This window comes from Plasmodium gonderi (genome assembly GCF_002157705.1).
Source record: "Plasmodium gonderi DNA, contig: Chr10, whole genome shotgun sequence".
NCBI lineage: Eukaryota > Apicomplexa > Aconoidasida > Haemosporida > Plasmodiidae > Plasmodium > Plasmodium gonderi.
Window position 1 is genome coordinate 190,879 of NW_021628935.1, and position 25,589 is coordinate 216,467.

Consider the following 25,589-nt stretch of genomic DNA (forward strand, 5'->3'; position numbering starts at 1 on the left):
TAATTACACTAGTTTTTTCTTGTGTTGTTTCTGCTTGTTCTTGCATGACTCTTTTTTTTCCTTTCTTAGTGCATACTGTTATTTCTTGCTCGTTCTTTGCTAACTTAGTTACATTTTCCATTCCAGCTACCTTTTCTAACTTAGCCTCTCTTGCTACCACTGCTTCTTTTGCTAATGTAGCAGCCTTTGCTTTCATAACCTTCTTTTCTACCATTGCTTTTCTTGATATTACTGCCTCCTTTGCTAATATAGCTGCCTTTGCCTTCATAACCTTCTTTTCTACCATTGCTTTTCTTGATATTACTGCCTCCTTTGCTAGTATAGCTGCCTTTGCTTTCATAACCTTCTTTTCTACCATTGCCTTTCTTGCTACTACTGCTTCTTTTGCTAATACAGATGCCTTTTCTTTCATAACCTTCTTTGCTACCATTGCTTTTCTTGCTACCACTGCTTCTTTTGCTAATATAGCTGCCTTTTCTTTCATAACCTTCTTTTCTGCCATTGCCTTTCTTGCTACCACTGCTTCTTTTGCTAGTACAGATGCCTTTGCCTTCATAGCCTTTTTTTCTACCATTCCTTTTCTTGATATTACTGCCTCCTTTGCTAGTATAGCTGCCTTTGCCTTCATAACCTTCTTTTCTACCATTGCCTTTCTTGATATTATTGCCTCCTTTGCTAGTATAGCTGCCTTTGCTTTCATAAATATCCTTGTTTTCCTAGCCTCTCTTTCTATCACTGCTTCTTGTGCTAGTATAGCTGCCATTTCAATAATATATTCTGTTGGTACAGACACATGGGTGTTATAATTCTCTTTATTATTTATAGTGTTTGAATTATTAAACACATTGCTGTTGTTATAGCCATAGTTGTATTCGTGATGATGTGATGCGTCGCTCATGTTGTTTGTGTAATCATAGCTTTGACTAAAACCAAATGGCTCTGATAAAATGTTCACGTTGTGCGAGGGATCATTCTGTATGTCCATGTTGTTGAACAAGTTATCTCTGCTGGGTTGGTTATGATCAAATGCTGATTGATGTGCTGCGTCACTCATGTTGTTTGTGTAATCATAGCTTTGACTAAAACCAAATGGCTCTGATAAAATGTTCACGTTGCTCGAGGGATCATTCTGTAGGTCCATGTTGTTGAACAAGTTATCTCTGCTAAGTTTGTCTTTGCCAAATGTGAATTCATGTGTTGTGTTATCCATGTTAGTGTTATTGTAGTTTTCACTAAGACCAAATGGATTTGGAAAATTGTTCATATTGCTTATAGGATCTCTTTGTATTCCCATGCTATTGAACAAATTACCGCTGTTATGTTTATCTTCGTCAAAGATGAATTCATTTGTTATGTTATCCATGTTAGTGTTATTGTAGTTTTCACTAAGACCAAATGGATTTGGAAAATTGTTCATATTGCTTATGGGATCTCTTTGTATTCCCATGTCATTAAAAAAGTTATCTTTTCTATGTTTATCTTCGTCAAAGATGAATTCATTTGTTATGTTATCCATGTTAGTGTTATTGTAGTTTTCACTAAGACCAAATGGATTTGACAAATTGTTCATATTGCTTATGGGATCTTTTTCAAGGTCTATGTTGTTGAACAAATTACCATTGCTAAGGTTGTCTTTGCTAAATGTGAATTCATGTGTTGTGTTATCTATGTTAATGTTATTATAGTTTTGACTAAGACCAAATGGATTTTGCAAACTCTTCATGTTACTCACGGGATCGCTTTGTATGCCCATGTCATTAAAAAAATTATCTCTTCTATGTTGGTCTTGATTATATCCTAATGGTTTTGAAGAAATATTCATACTGTTTCCCTGATCATAATTATTGGAATTTATAGATTTATGTATATCAAAAAAGGTTCTCTTGTTCTCATTTTTTACTTCACCATTGAAAAATATGCTTTCACTTTTAGGTTTTTCCCATGTGTCTGTAAAATTAATAAAATCATTCTTATTTTGTGTCGTCACGCTCTTGAAAATGTTGTCATTTGTATTATATTCTGTTGACTCCCAAATATGTGCACTTCTTTTATTTTGTGTAAATTCATTTTGATCCTTTTTGTACACACCATAATTACTTGAACTGTTTGCCCATGGATTCTGTATGTCTCCTTTATCTTGGTTATTACTGTTATATCCATTCTCTAACGGATTGCAAATGTTGAAACATTGTTTTTTCTTACGTTCTCTGTCTTCATTGGTTATTTCATTATGTTCATTATTTCCCCATGAACTAACTATGTTCCTATTGCAATCACTATTTTCATTTATTGCTTGTGCAAGGGAGAAAAAATTGACAACATTTCTCTTTTTAGCACTTATTCCATTATTTGAATAAACTTCTTCACCTTCTCCAAATTCTTTATCCCCTTGGTTCACATAACCAGGGTTATTTTGTGCAGTTTGCGCTTGTTTCTGACTAGAATATCCCCCGTTATTCTGAAAAACAATCGCTGAATTTTGCAAAAAAGTTTCCCTGTTATTCTGAACAGATCCAAAGGGTCCCTGAGACCAGAAGTTTGTATTATTATGAATTGTTAATGCTGGTTCCTGAGTTAAAAACACCGTTCTATTTTGCGTATCCATCAATTGTTCCTGTACATATAACCCCCCGTTATTCTGAACAGATTCCACTTGTTGTTGAACACAAAAACCCGCGTTATTTTGAAGAGATTCCACTTGTTTCTGAGCATATCCCTCTTGTTTCTGAACACAAAATGCCTCGTTGTTGGGAATACAAAATGCCTGATTGTTCTGAACATCATCCTGCACATGTCCATGAAATGTAACGTCCAAATTATTATGAACAACCTCCAGTGGCTCCTCAAGAATATAACTATCCTGAAGACAAACAATCCCTGACGTTCCTTGTATTATCCCATTATTTTCTTGTTCTGAATTTATTGCTGGTACTGATATTTCTTCTGTGCTAAAGTGCCCTGAGATATCCATTATACTTGGAACTATTGATAAACCAATGCTTGCTATATTTTCTCTTAATTCATCTTCTATATCACTGCAGTTAAATAATGAATTCTCTACCACATCTGGTCTACTCCCATAACAATTATTCTCAGTGTTATCCTCTATCTCATCATTATGACTGTTTTTGATGACATTTTTATGCACATCATCTTTACTTTTTGATATATTGTTTTTTTCATCCTCATCTACTGAACTATTAGAGCTTGGATTATCAGCTAATAATATTTGCTGATTTTCTATATTGTCATTGAAAAGAAAATCTTCCAATTCTTGAATACTTGGCCAGTAGGGAGGGTTCCTTAAATCAACCAATTGAATAATATTATTTACCTTATTCAAAATATATTTTGAAGGTACTGTAGAGTATATCTTCAAGCATATGTCATTGTATATATCATATACTTTTTTACCTTCATATCCGTTTATATTTTTAAATCCTTCACATATTTGTTCATAAAATATTCTTGTGTATTTATAAATATTGTATGTATTATATAAAGAATTCATGTCTTTATATATATGAGGTTTATATCTACCATCTTCCAAATATTCTTTATATCTGCTCAATACATCTACTAATTTTCTTCTTGATATAATAAAATTTACACTATATTCATAGGATTCAAACACACTGCAGGGGAATTCTTCTGGTAACGTCCATTGTTCAACTTCACTGGTAAATAATCTGCTAAAAATATAAAGCCAATAATGTATGAATCTGTAACTATAAGACAACTGAGATGCATAGGTTCTTACAATTCTATCCATTTTAAAATCATAGAAGTTAATCAAATGCTGACGGGTAATAATAAGTTCTCTAAGTTCCCGAAAACAACCATCAATTTTTTTCAAAGCCATAATATAGGGATGGTCTTCAGCATATATATCATCTATGTCAATATCACTTGTTTTATACTGTTCTCTGTAAGCTCTAATTTCATTTTTCATAACAGAAGATCTTGCATATCTTATATTTTTTCTTATACAGCGCATATTTCTCAAAACATGTGTTCTCAACATCCTTATCATTGGATTATTATACAAACGATATTTTCTGTGGGTATTGACAATTTTAGATTCTTTTTCTAAATAATCGCATCTATTCTTTTCAATAAGTGGATTCATTGGCTGATTTTTAAAAGAGTCAAAAATTTGTTTACATCTAGAAAATTGATATTCCGGGAATATGCTGTGAATCTTCTTTCCATAATAATAAATAGCAGCATAGTTTGGGCAAAATAAATTATTTTGTTTAAAGCATGAAATAAATTCTGATATAATATCATCTGCATATTTTAGAACATGTGAAACTTCTTTCCATTTTTTTCTCGCTACTGTGTCTATATATGTCTTGTATATGCTTTTCCTTACAAATGTTGGACCATCATAATACCTTGATCTAAATCTGTTAAGCTCTTCATCCTCTGGCATTTCATTTGATTCTGGTAGCATATATTCTGCTTCATCATACAATCCATTTACAACATCTGCGCATTCTTTATCATATTCTGGTGCCAACTCTTTTATTATATACTCAGTCTCTTCTTCTAAATCACTATCATCAATTTCTAGATCACTGTAATTTCGGCCACTGTAATCTGAATAAGTTATGTCACTCATGGTCTCATCATTTTCTGCATTGGCGTTTCCTTCATTATCGGCATTGTTCTGGTCGCTTTGAAGTGTTGTTTCTGATTCCCCATCGCTGCTATCGTTATTTCCATTACCATCCGATTTTTTCACTACCACTTCCACCGTTTCCAGGGTGCTCATCATTCTTCGTTACATCTTCCTCTTTACAAGGCTGCTCATCCTTCTTAGATACATCTGAATTACCAAGTACACCTAAATTAATACCCTCAAATATATTACAAATTGAATCCACACAATTTAAACTACCTTTGTCACTGTTCACTTGTATTCCCCAAGCAGGAATATCAGATGATCTACTGTCACTTTCGTCACTTTCTTCACCTTTTAATGCGCTTATTAACTCATAATCCTCCCTTTTCGAGTTATCATCCCTTTTAAAACTGTCGTCACTCTTTGAACTATCCTTCTCTCTCTTTACAGTACTCATCTGTGTGTCACTGTTATAACCATTAAGTGAAGATGGACTCTCTTTTTTAAGTATCATACTTTCCTCATTATTCCTTCCACATTTTTCTGACGGTAGCATATATACATAGCTACCTGCATGGTCCTCTCTTTTTAAGCTGTCACCAGTTGTTGGGGTAAAAGAGCTCCAAAACTGCATGTCATAAGAACAACCTTCTTGCTCATTTTTCTCATTCTTGATATCCACATTCTTTATACTTTTTTCCATAAGTATGTTGTTACAACTTTCATCTGTAACTTTCATTTCAGCCTTGTTCGTTTCTCCATCTGACGAGATTTCTCCATCTGATGAACTTTCTCCATCTGATGAACTTTCTTCATCTGACGAACTTTCTCCATCTGACGAACTTTCTCCATCTGGAGGATCATTTTCATTGTTTCTGTTTTTTCTTCCGTTTCCTCTTTCGTCTTCACTTCCATTTCCACTTCCAGCTCTTCTTCCACATCCATTTTTGTTACTACTTCCATATCTATATGAATTTCTGCTTTTATATTTTCTCTGACATATTATACCACTGTCCATATTACATCCTATATCATTATTATCTATCCCAACCTTCATGCTTCTAGGAGAAACTGACCATTTAATTAGTTCTTTGTATCTTTCCAACTTTTCTTTCCTACCAACTTTTCCTATTTCAACAGTGTACAAAACTTTCGATTTCTTGATTACTCCATCATTGTAACAAAACTGAACACTTAAGTTACACAATGATTTGCATACACCATATTTCTGATCACAAATGTTTTGAAAAATACCCCAATAAGACATCCTTAGCACATTTCTTATAGCACTATACTGAAAATATCGACCACAGTACGATAATTCCCTAGAAGAAGGTAAATAATAACCGATACTGAATAAATTATTATTACTTTCTAACTCATTTTTTTCATAATACTTTAAACATATATCAGACGTATTCCTAGATGACATTACAGCTGAATTGTTGAAAAGTGCACTTATACCTTCCAAATCACACTCTACCATATCTTTCAACTGAGATTCAGTATTTTTTCTAGGAGATACAGCCGATTTGTTGAAAAGTGCACTTACACCTTCCAAATCACACTCTACCATATCTTTCAACTGAGATTCAGTATTTTTTCTAGGAGATACAGACGATTTGTTGAAAAGTGCACTTACACCTCCCAAATCACATTCTGACATATCTTTCATAAACGATTTAGTACATACACACTTATCTTCTACTCTATTTAAGAACAGTTCTACATTTTTAACAATGTTATCTGTTCCTTCAGTAATGAGCTCACTTACACATTCCAAATTTCTATTTACAGTATCCGAAAGCAATTCTTTTACGCTTTCTTCAGAATGTTTTTTAATGGGTTGATTCATACACACTAATTTATTGGTATTCTCACACTGCGACAATTCACAATTTGGAGTGGAGACATCAATATAATCTGCCACCCACTCATTTTCATTTACTGCTTCACTTTCTCCATCACCAAACTTTACTATAACTAAGGTTTTTAAATCATTTCCTGGTCTATTCATTATTGAATCATAACAATAACCTTCTGTATCAGGTTGTTCAATATCGATGAAGCCATTCTCTTGGTTCTTTTCTAACCAGTTAGCCATATAAGCTCTTGATCCCTCTTCTCTTGGAGCTTCTATATGAGCTCTTCTTAAATTTTTTGATCTTCTATTTCCCAAGTCATCCCTTTTTTCACCTCTCCAAAATTTTTTAATAAAACACCAGATATTCAACATGTTGATTAATGCTAAAAATATCTTTTTTATATTCTCCATATATTAAAAATGTTAAATAAATATATAAAAAAAAAAATTAGATAATATATGTGAAATACAGTTTTCACTTATATTTCCAAAATGATCTAACTTGTACAATGAAAAAATTGCTTGTACAGTCTCGTTTGTACTTCTCTATATGTACCAATTCATGTAACACATGAATAATAATCTTAATTCAAAGAATCGAAGTATTTATTATATGAAAGATATTAAGGGAGGTTGGAGTTTCTTCACCTAAATATCTCCTTAAACAAATTACTTGAATCTTGTGAAATGTCGATTTCACTGGTACAAGAACGATCACATATGGAAATGTCACTACATGTATAATTACAATTTTATATGAATTCTGAATTTTTTAATATTCAAATTCTCTCGTAATATTTTCAAATAATGTATATCTAATGTCCTCTCTACTTTCTTTGAATCTATTTTCACTCATGTATGTGCACGTTAGCAATACGGAGAAAAGAGCTCTTTTGGGAGACGCTATTATATAAACAGATATGCATCCGTAAGTGAAAAATGGACGTAGCAAAGAAATGAAAGTAATAAAGAATTTAATGCAATTAGAAAATGAATGTAAATAAGGAATTGGTGTAAATGAGAAATGAATATAGTAGAGAAATTAATGTAGTAGAGAAATGAATGTAGTAATGAAATCAATATAATAAAGAAGTTAATGCAATTAGGAAATGAATGTAAATAAGGAATGGGTGTAAATAAGGAATTGGTGTAAATGAGAAATGAATGTAGTAGAGAAATGAATGTAGTAATGAAATCAATATAATAAAGAAGTTAATGTAATTAGGAAATTAATGTAAATAAGAAATGAATCTAAATAAGAAATGAAAGTAATAAAGAAGTGAAAGTGATAAATAAGTGCATCTAGTAAAGAAATGAATATAATAAAGATGTTAATCCAATAAGGAAATGAATGTGAATAATGAACAAGCGTAAATAATTAATTAGTATAAATGTATTTTCTATAGTTTACATATGCAAAGGTGCAAATGCAAATACGAAAAAAAAGGTCTCACGAATGTATCTTATAGGGGTATAAGAATAGTTGCGATACCAAAAAAAGCATATGATACAAAATGAATGAAATGATTATTCTTAATAAAATGTGTATTATGAAAATAAACGAAATGAAAAAAAAAAAACATTAATATACCACAAACAAAATACTTGTTGAAGTATCCTTATATGGGGTATGAATGTTATGAATATATATAAGATACTTGTGGAAGTATCCTTATATGGGGTGTGAATGTGATTAATATATATAAGATACTTAAGGAAGTATCCTTATATATGAATGAAAATGAGAGAAATGAAAAAATTAGTGAAAACCGTACTTATTTTAAAATAAGTACTATGAAACACAAAAAAAATATACACGACGGTAAATTTTTTTTTGGAGGAGGGGCGTTTCGTAAACAATACTTCATAAGCATACATATACTTACTATGAAAAAATTACATGAAATTTATCATAAGCAAATGTTTGCTTAAAAATAAAAACATATAACCTTAATCTCAGTAAATACATGTAATACTCAATCAATACTAAGTAAACACAAGTAGGGTCAAAACCTTGGTTGCTTTTACTCTTACGAAGGAAGATGTTTTTAAATGCTTTATTTTCAGAAAATAAATTTTCATAAAAATTAACACACAAATCTTTTTTTAAAAATAAAAAAAATAATATATTTATTTTCAGAGCATTTTACGCGAAAAAAAAAATGCAAAAACTTTTAACAAAAAATGCTTTGCAAATAAATAAATGAATTTTTTTTTTTTTTTTTTTTTTTTGTATAAACGATAGCACATAATTTTAGCTAGCTGATGTACTAGCCAAATCAAAGTTATGTAGTTATTCCATTTACGTCATGAACTTGTGAATGTTCCATTATTATCGCAATAATGTTGGTAATAAAGTTTATTTTTCTTCATAATACAGTAATTCTAATAATATGTAGTTCTATGAATACAGTTTTTTCTGCTCTATATTTTAATATGTTAATTCAGTATATACACATTCGTGGAATTTGTGAAATTTATATAATGTTACTTTTATTATAAGAGATTCTTTTGTATTTTTACGAATATTGCATACTTTGAACTTCATGATGACACCGATATTATTCCAAAGGTGGAAAATGATTTAAGAGCTAGCCAAAATGATATAAAACCAAAAAAAAAAAAAAAAAAAAAATTTTCAATCCAGGATACTGATGATTCCTTGAAACGGGAACAGATAAGTATGTGGGACCTGTTTATTTGTCATCATTCCCCATGACACTGCATATATAATGATATAAATTCTTGGAAAAGGAAGCGTTACTAGGTCACTAATCTTATACATAGGGCAAATATGTAACAGGATCCTTACTTCCTCAGAATTTCTCCTTCAGAGGACAAAAAGTCCCCCTGAATAATCCATCTCCTTGGTTATACAAAAATGGCCCCGTGATTAATCCATTTGCTTGATTATACAAAACTGTATCTTTAGTTAACAATAATAGCTAGATGAAAAAAAAAAAAAATCCAATATGTGCGGCTGCTATAAATCAACTAGGTGTGTTAAGTGTATACTCTGGTAATTTCAGCACTCTTTTCAGTACATTTCCTTTATATCAAAATAAGTGTATATGTAAAGGGAGCATGTTCACTCAAGGCCTGACGAGGTGCATATCGAAAAAAATACTTGAAAAAAACAATTCCCTCATGTTTCTTATATAAAAGTTTCGCATACACACGGCATAATATCAGTGCATAATAACTCAAAATGGTGCATGCTTTTATTTTGCTTTATTAGTTTTGGATTACATGTTACATATATATATATAAAAAGTGCGCAAAACATAAAAAAAAAAGGGAAAAAAAAAAGAGGTATCTATACCTTTTCAAAATATTTCGTTTGGGGTAGTGTACAAATATGATCCATGTGATAATACACGTAAAACCATGATCAATCTATTTTTTATATATATACTGTTCTCCTCATTTTTTTAGGCTTTTTTTTTTTTTTTTATATTATGTGTAATGTATCATTAAATATAATACGAAAAATAGCTCTTGAAAAAAATGCATTATCATGTATATACGTACGGAAATAAAGATAATCCACCTTGTGTTTTAAAAAAAATATACATGATAAAGGATATAAAAAGTTTCTTTGAAATACAGGTTCTTCATTAGTATACTTTAGAGTTCAGGGTTCTTCGTTGATAAGCACACGATAAATACAATACATTTTAAACATAATAATTGCAACACGGTGTTATAATGAATTCTATCTTAAGAACTTCCATTTTATTTAAATTAATAGGTTAATTGTGAGATTAAGGATTATTTTTATATATATGGGTTAATTATGAGCATATGGGTTATGTTTACATATATGGGTTAAGTTCAAGTATATGGATAAATTTTAAGTATTCGGGTTAATCATAAGCATATGGGTTAGTTATAAGCATATGGGTTAATCATAAGCATATGGGTTAATATTAAATATATGAGTTAATTTTATGTATATAAGTTAATTTTAATTATATGGGTTAGTTATAAGTGTATGGGTAAATCATAAACATATGGGTTAATTTAAAGCATATGTGTTAATTTTATGTATATGGGTTAATTTAAAGCATATGTGTTAATTTTATGTATATGGGTTAGTTATAAGCGTATGGGTTAATCATAAACATATGGGTTAATTTAAAGCATATGTGTTAATTTTATGTATATGGGTTAGTTATAAGCGTATGGGTTAATCATAAGCATATGGGTTAATATTAAATATATGAGTTAATTTTATGTATGAGTTGATTTTAAGTATATGGGTTAATTTTAATCATATGGATTAATTTTAATAATGTGGGATAATTTTAATCATATGGGAAAATTTTAATCATATGGGAAAATTTTAATCATATGGGTTAGTTGTAAGTATAGGGGTAAATCATAAACATATGGGTTAATCATATCCATATGGGTTAATCATAACCATATGGGTTAATTATAAATATATGGTTTAATTATAAATATATAGGTTATTTTTAAATATATGAGTTAATTTTAATCATATGGATTAATTTTAATCATATAGGACAATTTTAATCATATGGATTAATTTTAATCATATGGGATATTTTCAACTATACATTTCAATTTTTGTCAGATATCCTAACCATAATGTATACAATTGTATCTCTTCTCTCCAATGTTTATATACCATACCATTCTGTTGTAATTTATTTTTTTCACTCATCGACATATGCAACAATAAGAGCAGAACTCATTAATAAATGGATGTTTCAACTTTTTCTACAATACAATATTTTAAATGGCTTATAAATATTGTCAAAAGTGGAAAATAACCAAAATAGAGTTGTACTGCGTGTACATAAATAAAGGAATGCATATGTTATTGAATTACGGGGATGTCCACACAAACTGTTATTAAGCTTAAACTACAATAGGCGCCATGTCCTATTTTTTTTTTTTTTTTTTTGAAGGCATGCACTTTTACACTCATACATATATGTCTTCTATGAAAACAAGGGATTTTGTAAAATGAACATGTACATGCATATAGGGAATTCTTGCAGAAATTGAACACAGCTAAGATATTTTAAATGTTATTTCTCCTTGATATAAGAATAGTGAACCATTTCTTTTACATATAAAATATCATGTAGAAAAATAAAACAACCGTTATTACTTACAACCAAAAGAAAAAAAAAAAAAAAAAAAAAAAAAAAAAAAAAACAGCCAAACCCTTAATTATAAAAGTTTTTTTTTTTTTTTTTTTTTTTTTTTTTTTTTTTTGAACCATTACCAAAAAGAAGGACAATAAATTAATTAGGCTTTGCAATATATACGCTTCTCAGCATACTATGCAATTTTGTGTAATGGTCAAATGTTTCCTGCAGTCTTTTGTTATGTTTGCGTTTACATTTTTTATATATATAATAAATGTGAGATTAACCTTATTCATATTAAAGCCCATTTAATTTTTCAAAAAAAAATCTTGAAAAAATGCAAAAATTATCAATAAATAGGAAAACGAATGAAAAAAAACATCCTGATTTAATTTATTCCTATTGATGTTCTAATTAACATATAAATTCAAACAAAAGAATGAGAATTTAAGGGAGAAAAAAAATTATAATATTTGAAGGTAAATATATGTTTTTTATTATGACTGTAAATATGTTCATATAATTTTTTTTTTTTTTTTTTTACGATTTCCTCAATTAACTCTTCATTTACAATAAAAGGAAAATATGGAAATATGCGGAAAATTGCAACAAATATCACCCTATTTTACATGCTCACATGAATGTGATAAATAAATTGCATAATTACTAATTTTCTATATTTAATTTTTTTTTTTTTTTTTTTTTTTTGTTGAGCTGTTTGGAATGCTTAAGTTCACTTGACCTGTTTCATTTTCGCCGCACTCAGCCTTGATCTGATTTTTTACCTTAAGCCTGGCCTCGATTTTGTGCTTAAGCCACACCTTGACCTTGCCTTTAAAGCATGCATAGATCTGTTTCGTAAGCCATGCCTAGATCTGGTCCTTGAGCCACACCTCGACCTTGCCCTTAAGTCACAATTAGATCTAGTTCTTGAGCCACACCTCGACCTTGCCCTTAAGTCACAACTAGATCTAGTCCTTGAGCCATACCTTGACCTTGTCCTTAAGCCACTCCTAGATCTAGTCCTTGAGCCATACCTTGACCTTGTCTTTAAAGCATGCCTAGATCTGGTGTTTGTGCTACATCTCGACTTTGCCCTTAAACCATAGCTCGAAATTTGTCGTAAACTTGACCTTACATTTTTATTCCTTTCTTGCACTGGAATTAATCTGTCGGTTTTTCCTTAAAAAAGCTGATGACCTTAGACGTTTAACCCTTTAATGGATATTATGAAAAGGAAATTCTTGCGCACAGTGATTTCTGTAAGGACATGTGTGTAATACCATAAGTTTATTGAACTTTACTGAATCAGCTTGATTAACAATTTTTAATTTGTTTTCTTGAAAAATTAACTTCTCCTTATGGGGGAGATGTGAGGGAATATTTTCCAATATTTTTCACTTTTTCTTAATAAAAAAAACGTTTTCATTTTTTTCTTCTGACGGGATTAAAAAGCATCGTGTGACACATATATTTTATATGACGCCTTTTAAATTTTATTGAACTATAAAATGTGACTAAATGTTTTACACACCTACTTATGTAATTGCTTCTGCTATTTTATTGCTTTATTTTACATTTCTTATTCTAAGGAATTATTTTTCTTGAAAAAATTATACACACTATTGCAATACGCAACTTTTGGAATATAAAAATTGTAAGAGTCTCGTATATATAAATTCATCATATCATTTCGCAACATTTTTCTTATAACAAAAACGTATAAGTGTAGAGATTTACTATGTTTTCTTTTTTAAAGCCATTTTGGAAAATAAAAAATTCTTTGAATACTAGTGAGATATATCTTGAACAACTAATAACGCTTGCAAGGGAACCCAAGTGCTTATAATTAAGAAAAAATGACACTCCATATCATTTAATACACTTTTTTTTTCTTTTTTTCTTGTACCTTTTGCATAAATAATTTATTTTGTGTACCCATATTTTTATCACAAAAATATGATGTATTTGCCTTACTCGGCATATTACTCTACGTGATCGTAAAAGAGGAGTACTGTCGCGGAATTTGGTGTGTAAATAAATGTCCACGTAATTACTAACAGAGGCAAATAAACACATACCCACCCTCCGCCAACACACACACAAATGAGCATGTAGAAAAAAAGCTTAACAAAAGTATATCCAGAGAAGATACCTTAACAAACGAACATCCAGAGAAAATAGCCTGACAAACGAATATGCAGAAAAATCAACCTAACAAACGAACAAACCTGTGTATATTTACATGTACACAATTTGAAATGGAATTCATCTGAAAAATTGCAAATGATAGAAACCTTGAGTAAAGAAAATTTTTTGTATTCTAAGCTGTTTCATGTATGATTAATAAAACTACCAATAGAAAACTTGAGCTTTCGTTTTTTTCCAATTTTCCATTTGATCCTCCATTTTGAAATGATTCTAAAGTTAAGAAAAAAAAAAAAAAAAAAAAGTACTTCATCAGTTGTACATTAATATGTACATATAAATATACATATTTAATGGTTCAGCAATACTCGAATTTGCCTTATAAAATTGGGGTGAATTTTTTTGCTAGGAAATAAAGGCTTGGTGAAGACGAATAAATTAGGTAAGGCAGATTTACTTAAACATGAAACACGCTGTGATTGTGTGATTGCACATTTATGGCTTGTGAAACATATGTACGAGGGGGTATATACAGCCTTCCTTTAATGTGAATTCTTAACACGGTATACTTTTTAAAAGACATTTAATTAAAAAAAAAGAAAAAAAAAAAAGGTAATTTACAAATAAATACAATTTTGAAAAGGTATATTTCGTAAAATATAATTTTTTCATATCATTGGAAAACGAAGCATTGCACAAATTTTATATGATAATTGGTGTATTTAACAAGAATATATAAAAGTTACAAATCTCTGTGTACTCTTAAAATCAAATATTTTGCCTTAGGATTATTTTCCATTTGTTTAAACATGTCTAGATTTTTTTCATATGAATTACAATTAAATATGCACATTGTGCGCTAGAAATGGAATGTGTGAACAAACAATACACATCACATGTGTGTGTACGTTGAAGAAAATTGTGTGAACTTTTAGTCTCTCTTACTACTTCCTATTTTTTTTTTTTTTTTGCTTTTACTTAATATACATGACATAGGTGGTACTACATTACGGAACTTTAAAAAAAAAAAAAAAAAAGGACAGGTAAAAGGAATACAGGTTAACTGATTTACTTGTGAGAAACTTTACTCTTTATGTTACATTTAAAAACAGGAGAACTGAAATTGTATTTAACATTGTATCATTACCAAAAAGCTCATATACCCATTTAAGCATATTTTATTAAGAATTGTATTATAACATTTGGACACATTGACTCCATATTGGAGCTTGTTGTTTTGTTTTTAAATCACTTTCTAAAGAATTATTAGTGGGATGAACAATAAAATATAGAAGCATGTCACAAGCCTTCAACCACAAACCAAACGCAAAAGATGTGAAACATCAAAATTGTGTACTTCTTCATAAAGAAATGAATTTAACAGTATTATAAAAAATTGTTTTTCTACATATATTCATCCTTCTGATTCATCTCCTTAAATGAGATTTGCTGGGTATAAATACTGTAGCCCCTGACCCATCAGGTTTAAATCCTGTTTTTTTTTTTTTTTTTTTTTTTTTTCTTGCTTCCATTTTTAGCATATAACAGAAAACCTTATATTTCCACTTATGGTAAGAGAAGGGGAAAAGAAGCATAACTTGTTTGAAATAGCTGAGTATAATAAAAATGATTTGCGTAAATATACTTGCGAGTTAAAAGTCACATATGATTCTACTTCACCCTTACCTTTTTCGTGCTTGTAAATATATTCGCACTTCGAGGTGTTTTGTGACAAAACAGTGGAATTTTCAGGATTCACGCGAGGTGTAAAAGCGTACACGTTTCTGTTGTATGAATGCTTAAAAAGGAAATTCGAATATGCACATATATATATATATATATATATATATATATATATATATATATATATATAGAGAGAGAGAGAGAGAGGGAGAGGGAGAGGGAGAGAGATTTTTTTTTTCGCGTGCTTAAGGTATGAAAATATTTGACACGTTCACATTTTCTCTTAGGCTGTTTGTTCTTGGTAATTTTCGTAATTCCCGCATAAAGTGCACGCAAAACGGTTCAGCTGTCTTAATATGGGCATATTTTGGTAGAGTTACAATAAAATTGTGAGTAAAATACAAAAACAAGGATGTGTATTATTACACAATAGTTAGTTTATAATACAAAGACTTTTGTCTGTTGTAACTGTTTAATCTAATTAATAAGAAATTTAAAAATAAACAAATTAAAACTATACAAATTCAATTAGTAAAAGACTAAAACATTTATATGTGTTCACTGGGCATATATGCACACATATATGTACAAACTAAAATGTTAAAAAGAATTATGAGCACATTTATTATTGTGAATTGTTTTAATACTAAAACAGTTATTACCGATTCATGCTTGTTCAGTAATGTCAAATGTATTGCTACCCGTGTGGAATTAATCATATTTCCTATTCCTTCTGTAACACGAGTTTTTTTATTATTACTCTGCTCAGTCAAATGTTCTTTCGGGGATGGAATATGCTTTATTAGTTGGTTCAGAGCTGTACGAGCCAATACGTTTTTTTTTTTTTTTTTTTTTTTTGGACTTTTATCCACGATTAAATCTTTCTAACTAATCATTATGTTACACTGTTGTAATAACATATTGGACATTCCTCTTAAAATTCATCCAAAACCCATTTTATTTTTTACTTATTTCCAACATGATTACATTTATTTATAGTCATTTTATTCTTCAATTTATCAATTTGACGGGATAAGTATATATTTAATTTCTGACAGTCTAACATGCACCCTTCTAATTTTTTAAATAAATCCATAAATTTTTCATGTTCAAATAAGTAATAATAGTATGCTACGCGACCCCGATCGGAAATCTGAAATGTCTTATTGATTACATGCTTAAGATTATATAAAGCTTTGCAATCAATAACGAACGTAATGATTACATGGAAAAGATTATATCCTATGTTCTGAAGTGTATCTACGTGACTTATGGGTTCATTTATATATGATAATTCACTCTTGACAAAAAAGAACTTGTATTGAATCTCATAAAAGGTTGTCACTAAGTTGTTTATGACATCGCAAAATATCTCGTTCCTCCTCATAATCCAATCATCATTTAAGGTATAATCCATGTTTGGTGAAAAAAAGTCAACAAAAAAACACAAATTGACTAATTATTCCTTTAATTTTTTTTTTTTTTTTTTTCATAAAACATATGTATTTACCCAGACGGGGTAACATACCAAAATATATTTCTAATGAGCAGAATATATGAAGCCGTGTCTAATAAACTCAAACATGCATTTTTTGCTCTTGCGAAAAAAATGCTGAAGAATGATATACCCCCTGTGTAATATGTAACCTATATAAAGTTGTATTCTGCATTGGTTCATGTGACAACGTGTGCACATAAGGATGTCCAAAAACCTGTGAATTTTATTCACTTGTTTTGTTTATGTATTAAAAAAAAAAAAAAAAATAATAAAAAACGGAATAACAAACAAATTTGCAGATCCTAATATATTTTCCTGTGTGGTCCAGAACAAAAACGTACCCTTTTTTGTAGACAAACCATATGGTATGTTACTTATTATTCTGAATTAATTTTTCGTTTATTATGCTATAAAAAGAGAAAAAAATTTTCCTCGTTTACACAGATGGTGTAAGGAAAAAAAAAAAAAAAAAAAAAAGTTCTGTAAAGAGGCTTTAATTTTTATGTAGATAAAAACTTTAAAATGAGAGAGAGTTATAAAAAAAAAAAAAAAAACATTAAAATGATTTCCTATCATAACCATATTAATTGTAAAAAAGGGAGGTCGAAAAATGCGTATATAAAAATATAAATAATTTGAAAGCTAAATATTTACATTTATCAAATAATTCTTTTAATTTTGTTTCGAAATCGATTCTTATGGGAATTCATATATGTTTACATTCTTACGACAGCATATGTACATGAATGAATGCTTAACAAGCATCCGAGTTGAAAAAAAAAAAAAGAAAAAAAAAAAGACTGTGGTAGCTGGAAAATGTTACATAAAATGAAATTAACGAAAAAATACACTATATTTACTTTTTTTTTTTTTTTTTTTTTTTTAAGCAACAATTGCATAGATATGTGAAGATATTTTCTTAAAATTTTTCGCTTTTTAAAAAAAAAAAAAAAAAAAAAGAGCGTCACAAAAATTGTTCTAGCCCTGACACAGCAACAGGAAAAAGACGAACCAATGAAGGTAAATACGTCAACATATACCCATGTTCTCTTTTACACAAATATGCAATTGCACTTACACATGTATATATATAAGTGCGCTATATGTATACAATTGACTATGTACAGATATGCACATATGAATATACACAAAAAAGATCCTCACACTGACAAAAATCACAATGCAAGATAAAGTTTTTGCTGGAGAGGATATGTCATTAACGCCGTTTTTATTTGTCATGTGGCAGAAATAGAGCAGTGCATAAGTGAACAGTGCTAGGATGGCGTTAAAAATTACTCGTTTGTCATCTTAAATGTAGAAAATAAAAAATAAAATAAGTTTTTATGTGTATATATATATATATATACGTATATCTTTGCAGAGGGTATCGTGAAGGTATTAGCTCTTGGAGCCCAGTAAGGATAAAGCACTAGTCACATGTTGTTCTATACACCACGGAGTATAACATTTATCATACCTACATACATACATATATATGTATAAAAGTGTATACATGCACATGCATGTTTAGATATTAACAAGTGAACCGATAGGCACATATACAGGCGTACATGCACGCGCGCATGCAAAGTGGTATAACTACTTTTAAAAATGAAAACTTAAAATGGAAGAAAAAAAATGAAAAACAAATAACGCACACTCACAAATTGCTAACTTAGTAGACACATTTCCCCATTATTATATGAACAAAACAAATATCTGGGCCAGATTAAAATTTAACAAAATAAATCTTCTTTCTCCTTAAAATATATATTATTAAAAAGAACAGTAACCAACTCATGCACAAATGAGAGAATAATATAAAGAGAACAAACTTTTAAAACAATAATGAGGCTTATCATGATCACCAGAATAAAAATATCCCACCACATTTACGTGCGCAAGCATCTACATACGTAATGAGCACTTATGGTTGTCATCTTTATTTGATTCTACTTTTTACTCCATATATTAGGCGAACCCTTATGTCAAAATTGTTGCACAAAATTGTATGAAATAAGTTAGCGACAATATGTGTACATTTACATGTACATGCACATATTTTTGCATGCATGTATAACTACCAATTCAACATATCTCCGTCTTCAATGGAGAAAATCTTCTCATCATTCAAAAGAACCCCTTTTATGCATATTATGAATGAACCAAGTTTTATTTTATTTACCTAATTTATATTATTTACCTAATTTATATTATTTACCTAATTTATTTTATTTACCTAATTTATTTTATTTACTTACCTTATTTTATTTACCTAATTTATTTACTTATTTTATTTATTTTTTTTTTTCTCATAAAAAATAGTGTAACAAAAGAAAAATTAAAAATCTGCACTTGTGAAACTCAAAGTAACTTGTAGCAAACGATAACTGAATAAACTTCACAAATGTGGTGCACCAAATATATGGCACCTATAAAATTAGTTGAATCTGTGTAAAAGAAAGTACTTTTTTAAAATAATTGATTTATTAATATACCAAAAACAACATGCATACCCCAGTTGAATTTTACCTTTGTACAATTTGATTTTTTCTAAATGTATAACATATTCACACTCTCCTACTGTAAACATATATGCAAAAGAAAAATCATATTTATATACTCCACACAGATTCACAGTTGAGTAAAATATTCTTCCATGGTGTTTATAACCCGGATGGCGCATACTTTTTTCATCCATGAATGCATGCTTTTCGTTAACACGTAAATGCCATAAACATAAATATATACATATATATATATACATAAATATATACATATATATATACATATATATGTATATGTGTTTGTACATATATACTTCTTCATAGCGATAAGCTACACAGGAACCTTGCATTTTTGTATTTTGAATTACGTCAAAAATGTAAGTTATGTTAATCAAATTATAAATGAGCATGAGGAATAAAAAAAAATACTTGAAAAAAAAAAAAAAAAAAAGGTAACAAAAAGACAGATCGAAGAACAAATAAGGCCACAACAAAACAAGAAAGCAAAAAAAAAAAAAAAAAAAAACTACATTGGATATTATCCAATTTATAAAATTGATTATTCACAATACTACAATGTTTGACACAGGTGTACAACATTTTACATAATAACAAAATAGGAGAATTATCTGTTCGTCTTATTAAAAACTACCCATTGTGTTTTAAACTATTAGCTATCAACATACATGGTTCATGCATTTTTCCTTTCTTCCGTTTCGTGCCTCCTCCGTTTTGCACATTCGTATGATATTTATGAAAAAACTTCAGATGATATATACATAACAAAAGAAATTAACTGTTCAACTCGCTTTTAATTTGTATGATATCCTTTACAGGTATAGGCTCATAAGGAAATTTCTTCAATTTTGGAATTGTCAATTTTTGTAAGGAAGTAATTAAGTAATCAATAGAATTATCTGACACATTTAGGTTTGAATTTTCTTCCGGTAACAAACTTAAAAAATCGTTTATTATATTAGGCATAGTAAAGTATTCACGCTTAAAGAAATAATTCCTATCATCATTTTTGTTCATATCATTTACACAATATGGATATTCGCTCATAGATATATTTTTTTTATCAGGTATTTTTCCTCCATCAATTTCAGAATGCTCATAATTTTCCAATGGTTTATATAAAATCATTTTTTTTAAATTCGGTCTACTGATATAAGTAACCGTGTCACCTGTTACGACTGTTTTGTCTTCTATTTTATTTTCTCCATTCTTCATACTGCTACTAATGTTCTTTTCTTTTTTTTTTTTTACACTTTTTCCAGAATCCAAAAAATTGAAAGAATCATAAGTAGATTTCATTGTGCCTTTTTTAATGAAACGCCTTTTTTGTTTCCTTAAGTTGACGATTTCAAACTCGTTATTATCTATGCCTCCTCCTCCTTCTTCCCCTCTCTTTTCGTTGAAGTTACTTTGGCATGGGTTCCTTTTGTTCATGCGGTTTTCACTTATATCGCTCTCATTTAAGTGTTCTTTATTTGCATGTTCATTCAGAAATCTCACACGTTGGTTCTTTTCTTCTTCATCTTCATCTTCTTCCTCTACTTCCATCGCATTTTTTTTTTTTTTTTTCTTTTCCCCTTGATGTTGCTCTTGCCTCTCTGTTTTTTTTTTCCTCTCCTTTTTTTTAATTTTCGTTACGCAATCATTTAAGGATAATAATTCTTCAAATACATTTGTACTACTAACTTGAAAGAAGGTGAATGTTTTTTTTAAAGACATTCCACCAAACAATTGAGAATTAAGTAAATTTATTTTAAACTGCAAATTATCAATATCGTTTTTTTTTAAATTTTCAAGACAACCCTTACTAAGTATGTCTGTGAGTGTAGAATCATCTAATGAAATATGTTCATAATTATTCGATATGTTATCAAAATCTATAAGAATGTTTTTATTTTCTTCCAAATTGTAACCTGATTCATATTTCAGTTTCGTTTCCCAAATTTTATTCAAATTGTTAATATCACCGTATAGTATTTCTAGCTGCATTAGTAAAGTCCAATATTTGCTACAAGTTTTTTTTTTTTTTTTCAATAATTTTAGGTAATTGGAGTCAAATTGATTGAATTCATTTTGTCCTAATTTCACTTTTACATTCTTTCTACTAGAACAACTGTGTTCTTTATCATACTCCTTATAAAATTTTGCATAAAAATTATGAATAAATTTGTAAATTAAGGATCTTATTTCACAAATATTTCCCTTTTCTATTAAAAACTTAATGTAAAATAAAAGAAACCCTTTCTTTGATCCATATTTCTTATAACCTTCATTCATAATGTATAAAGCTCTCTTCTCATTTTTTAAAATTCTCCTTTCCATATTTGCACAATAATAATATATATACTGTGAACACTTTTTCTCATTTAAAATTATTCCCGTGTAATATCTCCATATCGTTTCATCATAATTCCTTTTAACAAAATTTAAGAAGTGCACGAAAACAAAATCTCTTCTTTTCCTCTTATTTAGGTTAATGTATTTTATAAAATATTTTTTTCTTTCATCTATTTTTTCGTATTCACACTGATGAAATTTTTTCTTAAAATTGTCTTCACACGGGCTAAGATCATCATTTCCCTTGTTCTTTGCATTCTGCATCTGGTCTGTTTCTTCCACATTTGAATAACTTCCACTGTTTTTATCTTTCCCGTGTTCATGCTCGATCTCACTGCTGCTATTAATGCCTGCAGTGTTTGTCTTCTCTGGAGATGTCCTAACTGCTTTGATTTTTTTACATCCCTTCTTTCCTTCCCCATCGCTCCTGGTGTAACTTTGATCAGTATCTTTTTTTTCGTCAATATTATCAGCTGCAGCATCTGTTCTATGAATTTGATCTTTTTCAGATATCTTCCTTTTAACCTTTCTCCTCCTTGTCTTCTTCCTCATAAAACCATAGAATCCCTTTTTAAACATTTTCTTCGAGTGCAAAAAGAGAAGAGAAAACTTCTTTCTCTTTTTTGTTACTTCATTAAGCATCAACTGATAAATAAAATGGGCTTGGTTTAATAGTGCATGTTTTTCAAAAAAGTAAGCAAAATTCAATTTTAACAATTCATCAAAGGGTAAATAAATTTCTATTGCTTCTCTCATAATTCTAATGGCATAGTTATGTTTTTTATTCAGGAGCAAAAATTGGAAATACGAAAACCACAAATCGGCATTAAATTGTAAATGTATTAATGCCTGTTCATACACATACATAATTCTTTTACGCACTAAAGGTAAAGATAATTTAAGCGAATTTGATTTTTCAAAATTAATAATTTTCATCCATTTTCCAAGTAGGACGTAATTTTCAATTTTATATTTTCTATTAATAGGTATTATTAATTTACATTTTTTACAAATTTTAGATTTTCTATCACGATTTAATTCTTTGTACAAAATGTACAATTCTCTGTAGGCATTTTTGGAATTTAAATATTGTGTATTATATGCAGCTAAAGAACTGTTTGTGAAATTATCTGTAATACTTTTTTCATATGAACAGAAACACTTCCATACCTTATCTAAATATTTTGTTGGATTATTGATCCAACAATGATAAAACTTTCTTAATTTCCCATCATTTGTGTAATGTTCTGTATATAAAATACTTTTGGAGGTTTTATTTGGAATAGGTGAACTGAATATCATTTGTTCATTTTCAGAAGGTAATAATGGGCCTTCTTCATTTCTGTTTCTATTATTTATATTCTTAAAAGGGTCATATAATAAATTTTGTATATCATTATTTAGTATCAAATTAGTGTTGTGTATTTTTATTAATATGTATAATAATTCAACCCAAATGCTTCCTGATTTTATGTCTGTTCCTACATATTTCAAGCCTTCAAATAAAAAACTTATATACTCATGAATAGATGAAGTATGATAAGTAAAATACAAAAACGAAAAAAATAATTTCAAATCATATATATTTGCATCAATACATTTTCTATATATTTTATAAGCTTCATTATATTCCTTTTTTTTTATTTTTAATTCTGCATATTTTGTCCAATATAATGTACACCTTGGAAAAATTAATAAAAATAGTTCATATGCTTCTTCTCTTTCATATATTTCTAAAAATTCATGCCATCTGTTCAGATCCAATGGATTGGATTTTAAAAACTGTAATTCTTCTTTATATGCATGTTCGTCTCCTCTTCGATATTCACTATCTGTATCTCCACCACTGTGTTCATTATCTGCTTCGTTTGCATTATCTTCATTATCTTCCCCATTCGAAATATTCCTATTATTTGTTTTACTCATCCTTTCAATCTCTTTTCCATCTTCATTTCCTCCTACGCACCTCCCATTTTTATCCTCATTATTATCATTCACCTTCTCACACGTCTCCTCCTCGCACTTTTCTTTCCCTTTGTTTTGCATAACTTCAATTACATATTCCTTCACGTTGAAGTTCTTGTAAATTTGTTTTGTCCTTTCGTCCACTTTCAAGTGAGTTGCGAATAATTCTTTCGCTGTGACCAGTTCATCATGACCTTTCCAACAGGTTATATTTCCCCTTGCTGAATCTCCCTTAAGCATGTTTATATAGACATGTTTTTTTTGGAAAAAAATGTGTTAAATGGGTTATAAAAACTTGTCAAAAACAGAAGCAAAATGGTGATATACGGGAAAAATGCAACTAAAAAATAAAGTTCCCCTTCCAAAAAAAAAAAAAAAAAAAAAAAAAAAAAGGTAATCTAACATATCACACTAAAATCGAATGTGAAACAAATATATCCCCTCTAGGAGTAGTTACTGTGGGCGTAAAAAAATTGAATACACAAAATGAAAAGGATTCAAAATTCATTTAAATAGTAATGTAGTAAAAAACAGCTTGAAATGTTACCTAAAAAATTACATAAAAAATTACTTCAAAAAATACTTGAAAAATTGCATGAAACATTGCATGAAGCATTGCAAGAAGTATTACACGAAGCATTACAAGAAGTATTACACGAAGCATGACACGAAGCATGACACGAAGCATGACACGAAGCATTACGTGAAGCAATTCATGAAACAATACGGGAAATTTTCAAAACATAACCTAAAAATGAGAAAAAAAAAAGTGGATTTAAAATAAGTCATGTGCCTCTTATATGCATAAGTATGTATAACTTACGTGCATCCCATATATATATACAAAAAATATCCCTTTTTTTTTTTTGCAATAACATTTTATATGGGAAAAACAATTGTAATCCCCCTTGACAAATAAATGAAGTACTGCATAATTCAAAAAAATCTGTTTTTATTTATAAGGAAAAAAAAAAAAAAAAAAAAAAAAAAAAAAAAAAAAAAAGGATAAAAAAGGATAAAAAACAACATTCCTATGTACATGAATAGAAGGAAATAAAAATAGGACGTTAAAAACATACAAAAAAATAAGTTAATAAAATCGTAAAAAAAAATTTCAAAATGTTAATGTAACATTAACAGGGAAAAAAATGTTAACTCCTCTACAGGAAACAAATTAATCCTCCAGCGTAGCTCTTGTGAGTAGCAATATATTATATGTATATATGCCAACATATATGTGTATGAATATGTATATATATATATATATATATATATTATACATACCTCCCGCATTTTTGTTTTTGCAGTATGATTTAACATTGTTCGGCAAAAAAGTGGATACACGGTACACACCTTTATGAGTTTTTAGTTTTTCCCATAAGTTCAAAAAAGGATAATATTTATTTTGTTCCACTTTTTTGCCGAACAATGTTAAATCATATTGCAAAAAAAAAAAAAAAAAAAAAAAAAAAAAAAAAAAGGACACAATATGCTCTTAAGCGGCAAAGGCTTACGGGGATAATACCAAGTGTAATTTTAACCTAAGGGAGATTAGGGGATCCAAAAAATAGAAAAAAAAAGAAGAAAAAAAGTTCCTCCACACCAGGGTAATATAACATAAGCTGTATTATCATGTTTATGTCCAATGAGAGGGGAAAAATTGTGTATGCTTTTTGTAATTTTTTATTACTTGTTCCATCGTTCAACCAATCATTTATTTTCTCTCTCTTAAAACATTTAAGTGTAACAATATATTACTAAATTTTAAATGGAAAACGGAAATAAGTTAAGGCAAGGATATATGTTCACATATTACAAG

General features: G+C 29.0%; 2 protein-coding genes across 2 annotated transcripts, besides 1 other annotated feature; both read right to left on the minus strand.

Moving 5' to 3' along the window:
• Positions 1 to 4,780: part of a sequence feature (assembly_gap, 190869..190878;~frameshift;~hypothetical protein gene) that runs on past the window's edge.
• Positions 4,781 to 16,409: 11,629 nt separating this feature from the next.
• PGO_100480 (hypothetical protein) lies at positions 16,410 to 16,862 on the minus strand (the record flags this gene model as incomplete). Its single annotated transcript, XM_028688079.1, has 1 exon — positions 16,410 to 16,862. One exon carries the CDS (start codon positions 16,860 to 16,862, stop codon positions 16,410 to 16,412), a length of 453 nt encoding a protein of 150 aa, XP_028543880.1.
• Positions 16,863 to 20,242: 3,380 nt separating this feature from the next.
• Positions 20,243 to 24,010, minus strand: PGO_100490 (hypothetical protein, conserved; the record flags this gene model as incomplete). Its single annotated transcript, XM_028688080.1, has 1 exon — positions 20,243 to 24,010. One exon carries the CDS (start codon positions 24,008 to 24,010, stop codon positions 20,243 to 20,245), a length of 3,768 nt encoding a protein of 1,255 aa, XP_028543881.1.
• Positions 24,011 to 25,589: the final 1,579 nt, after the last annotated feature.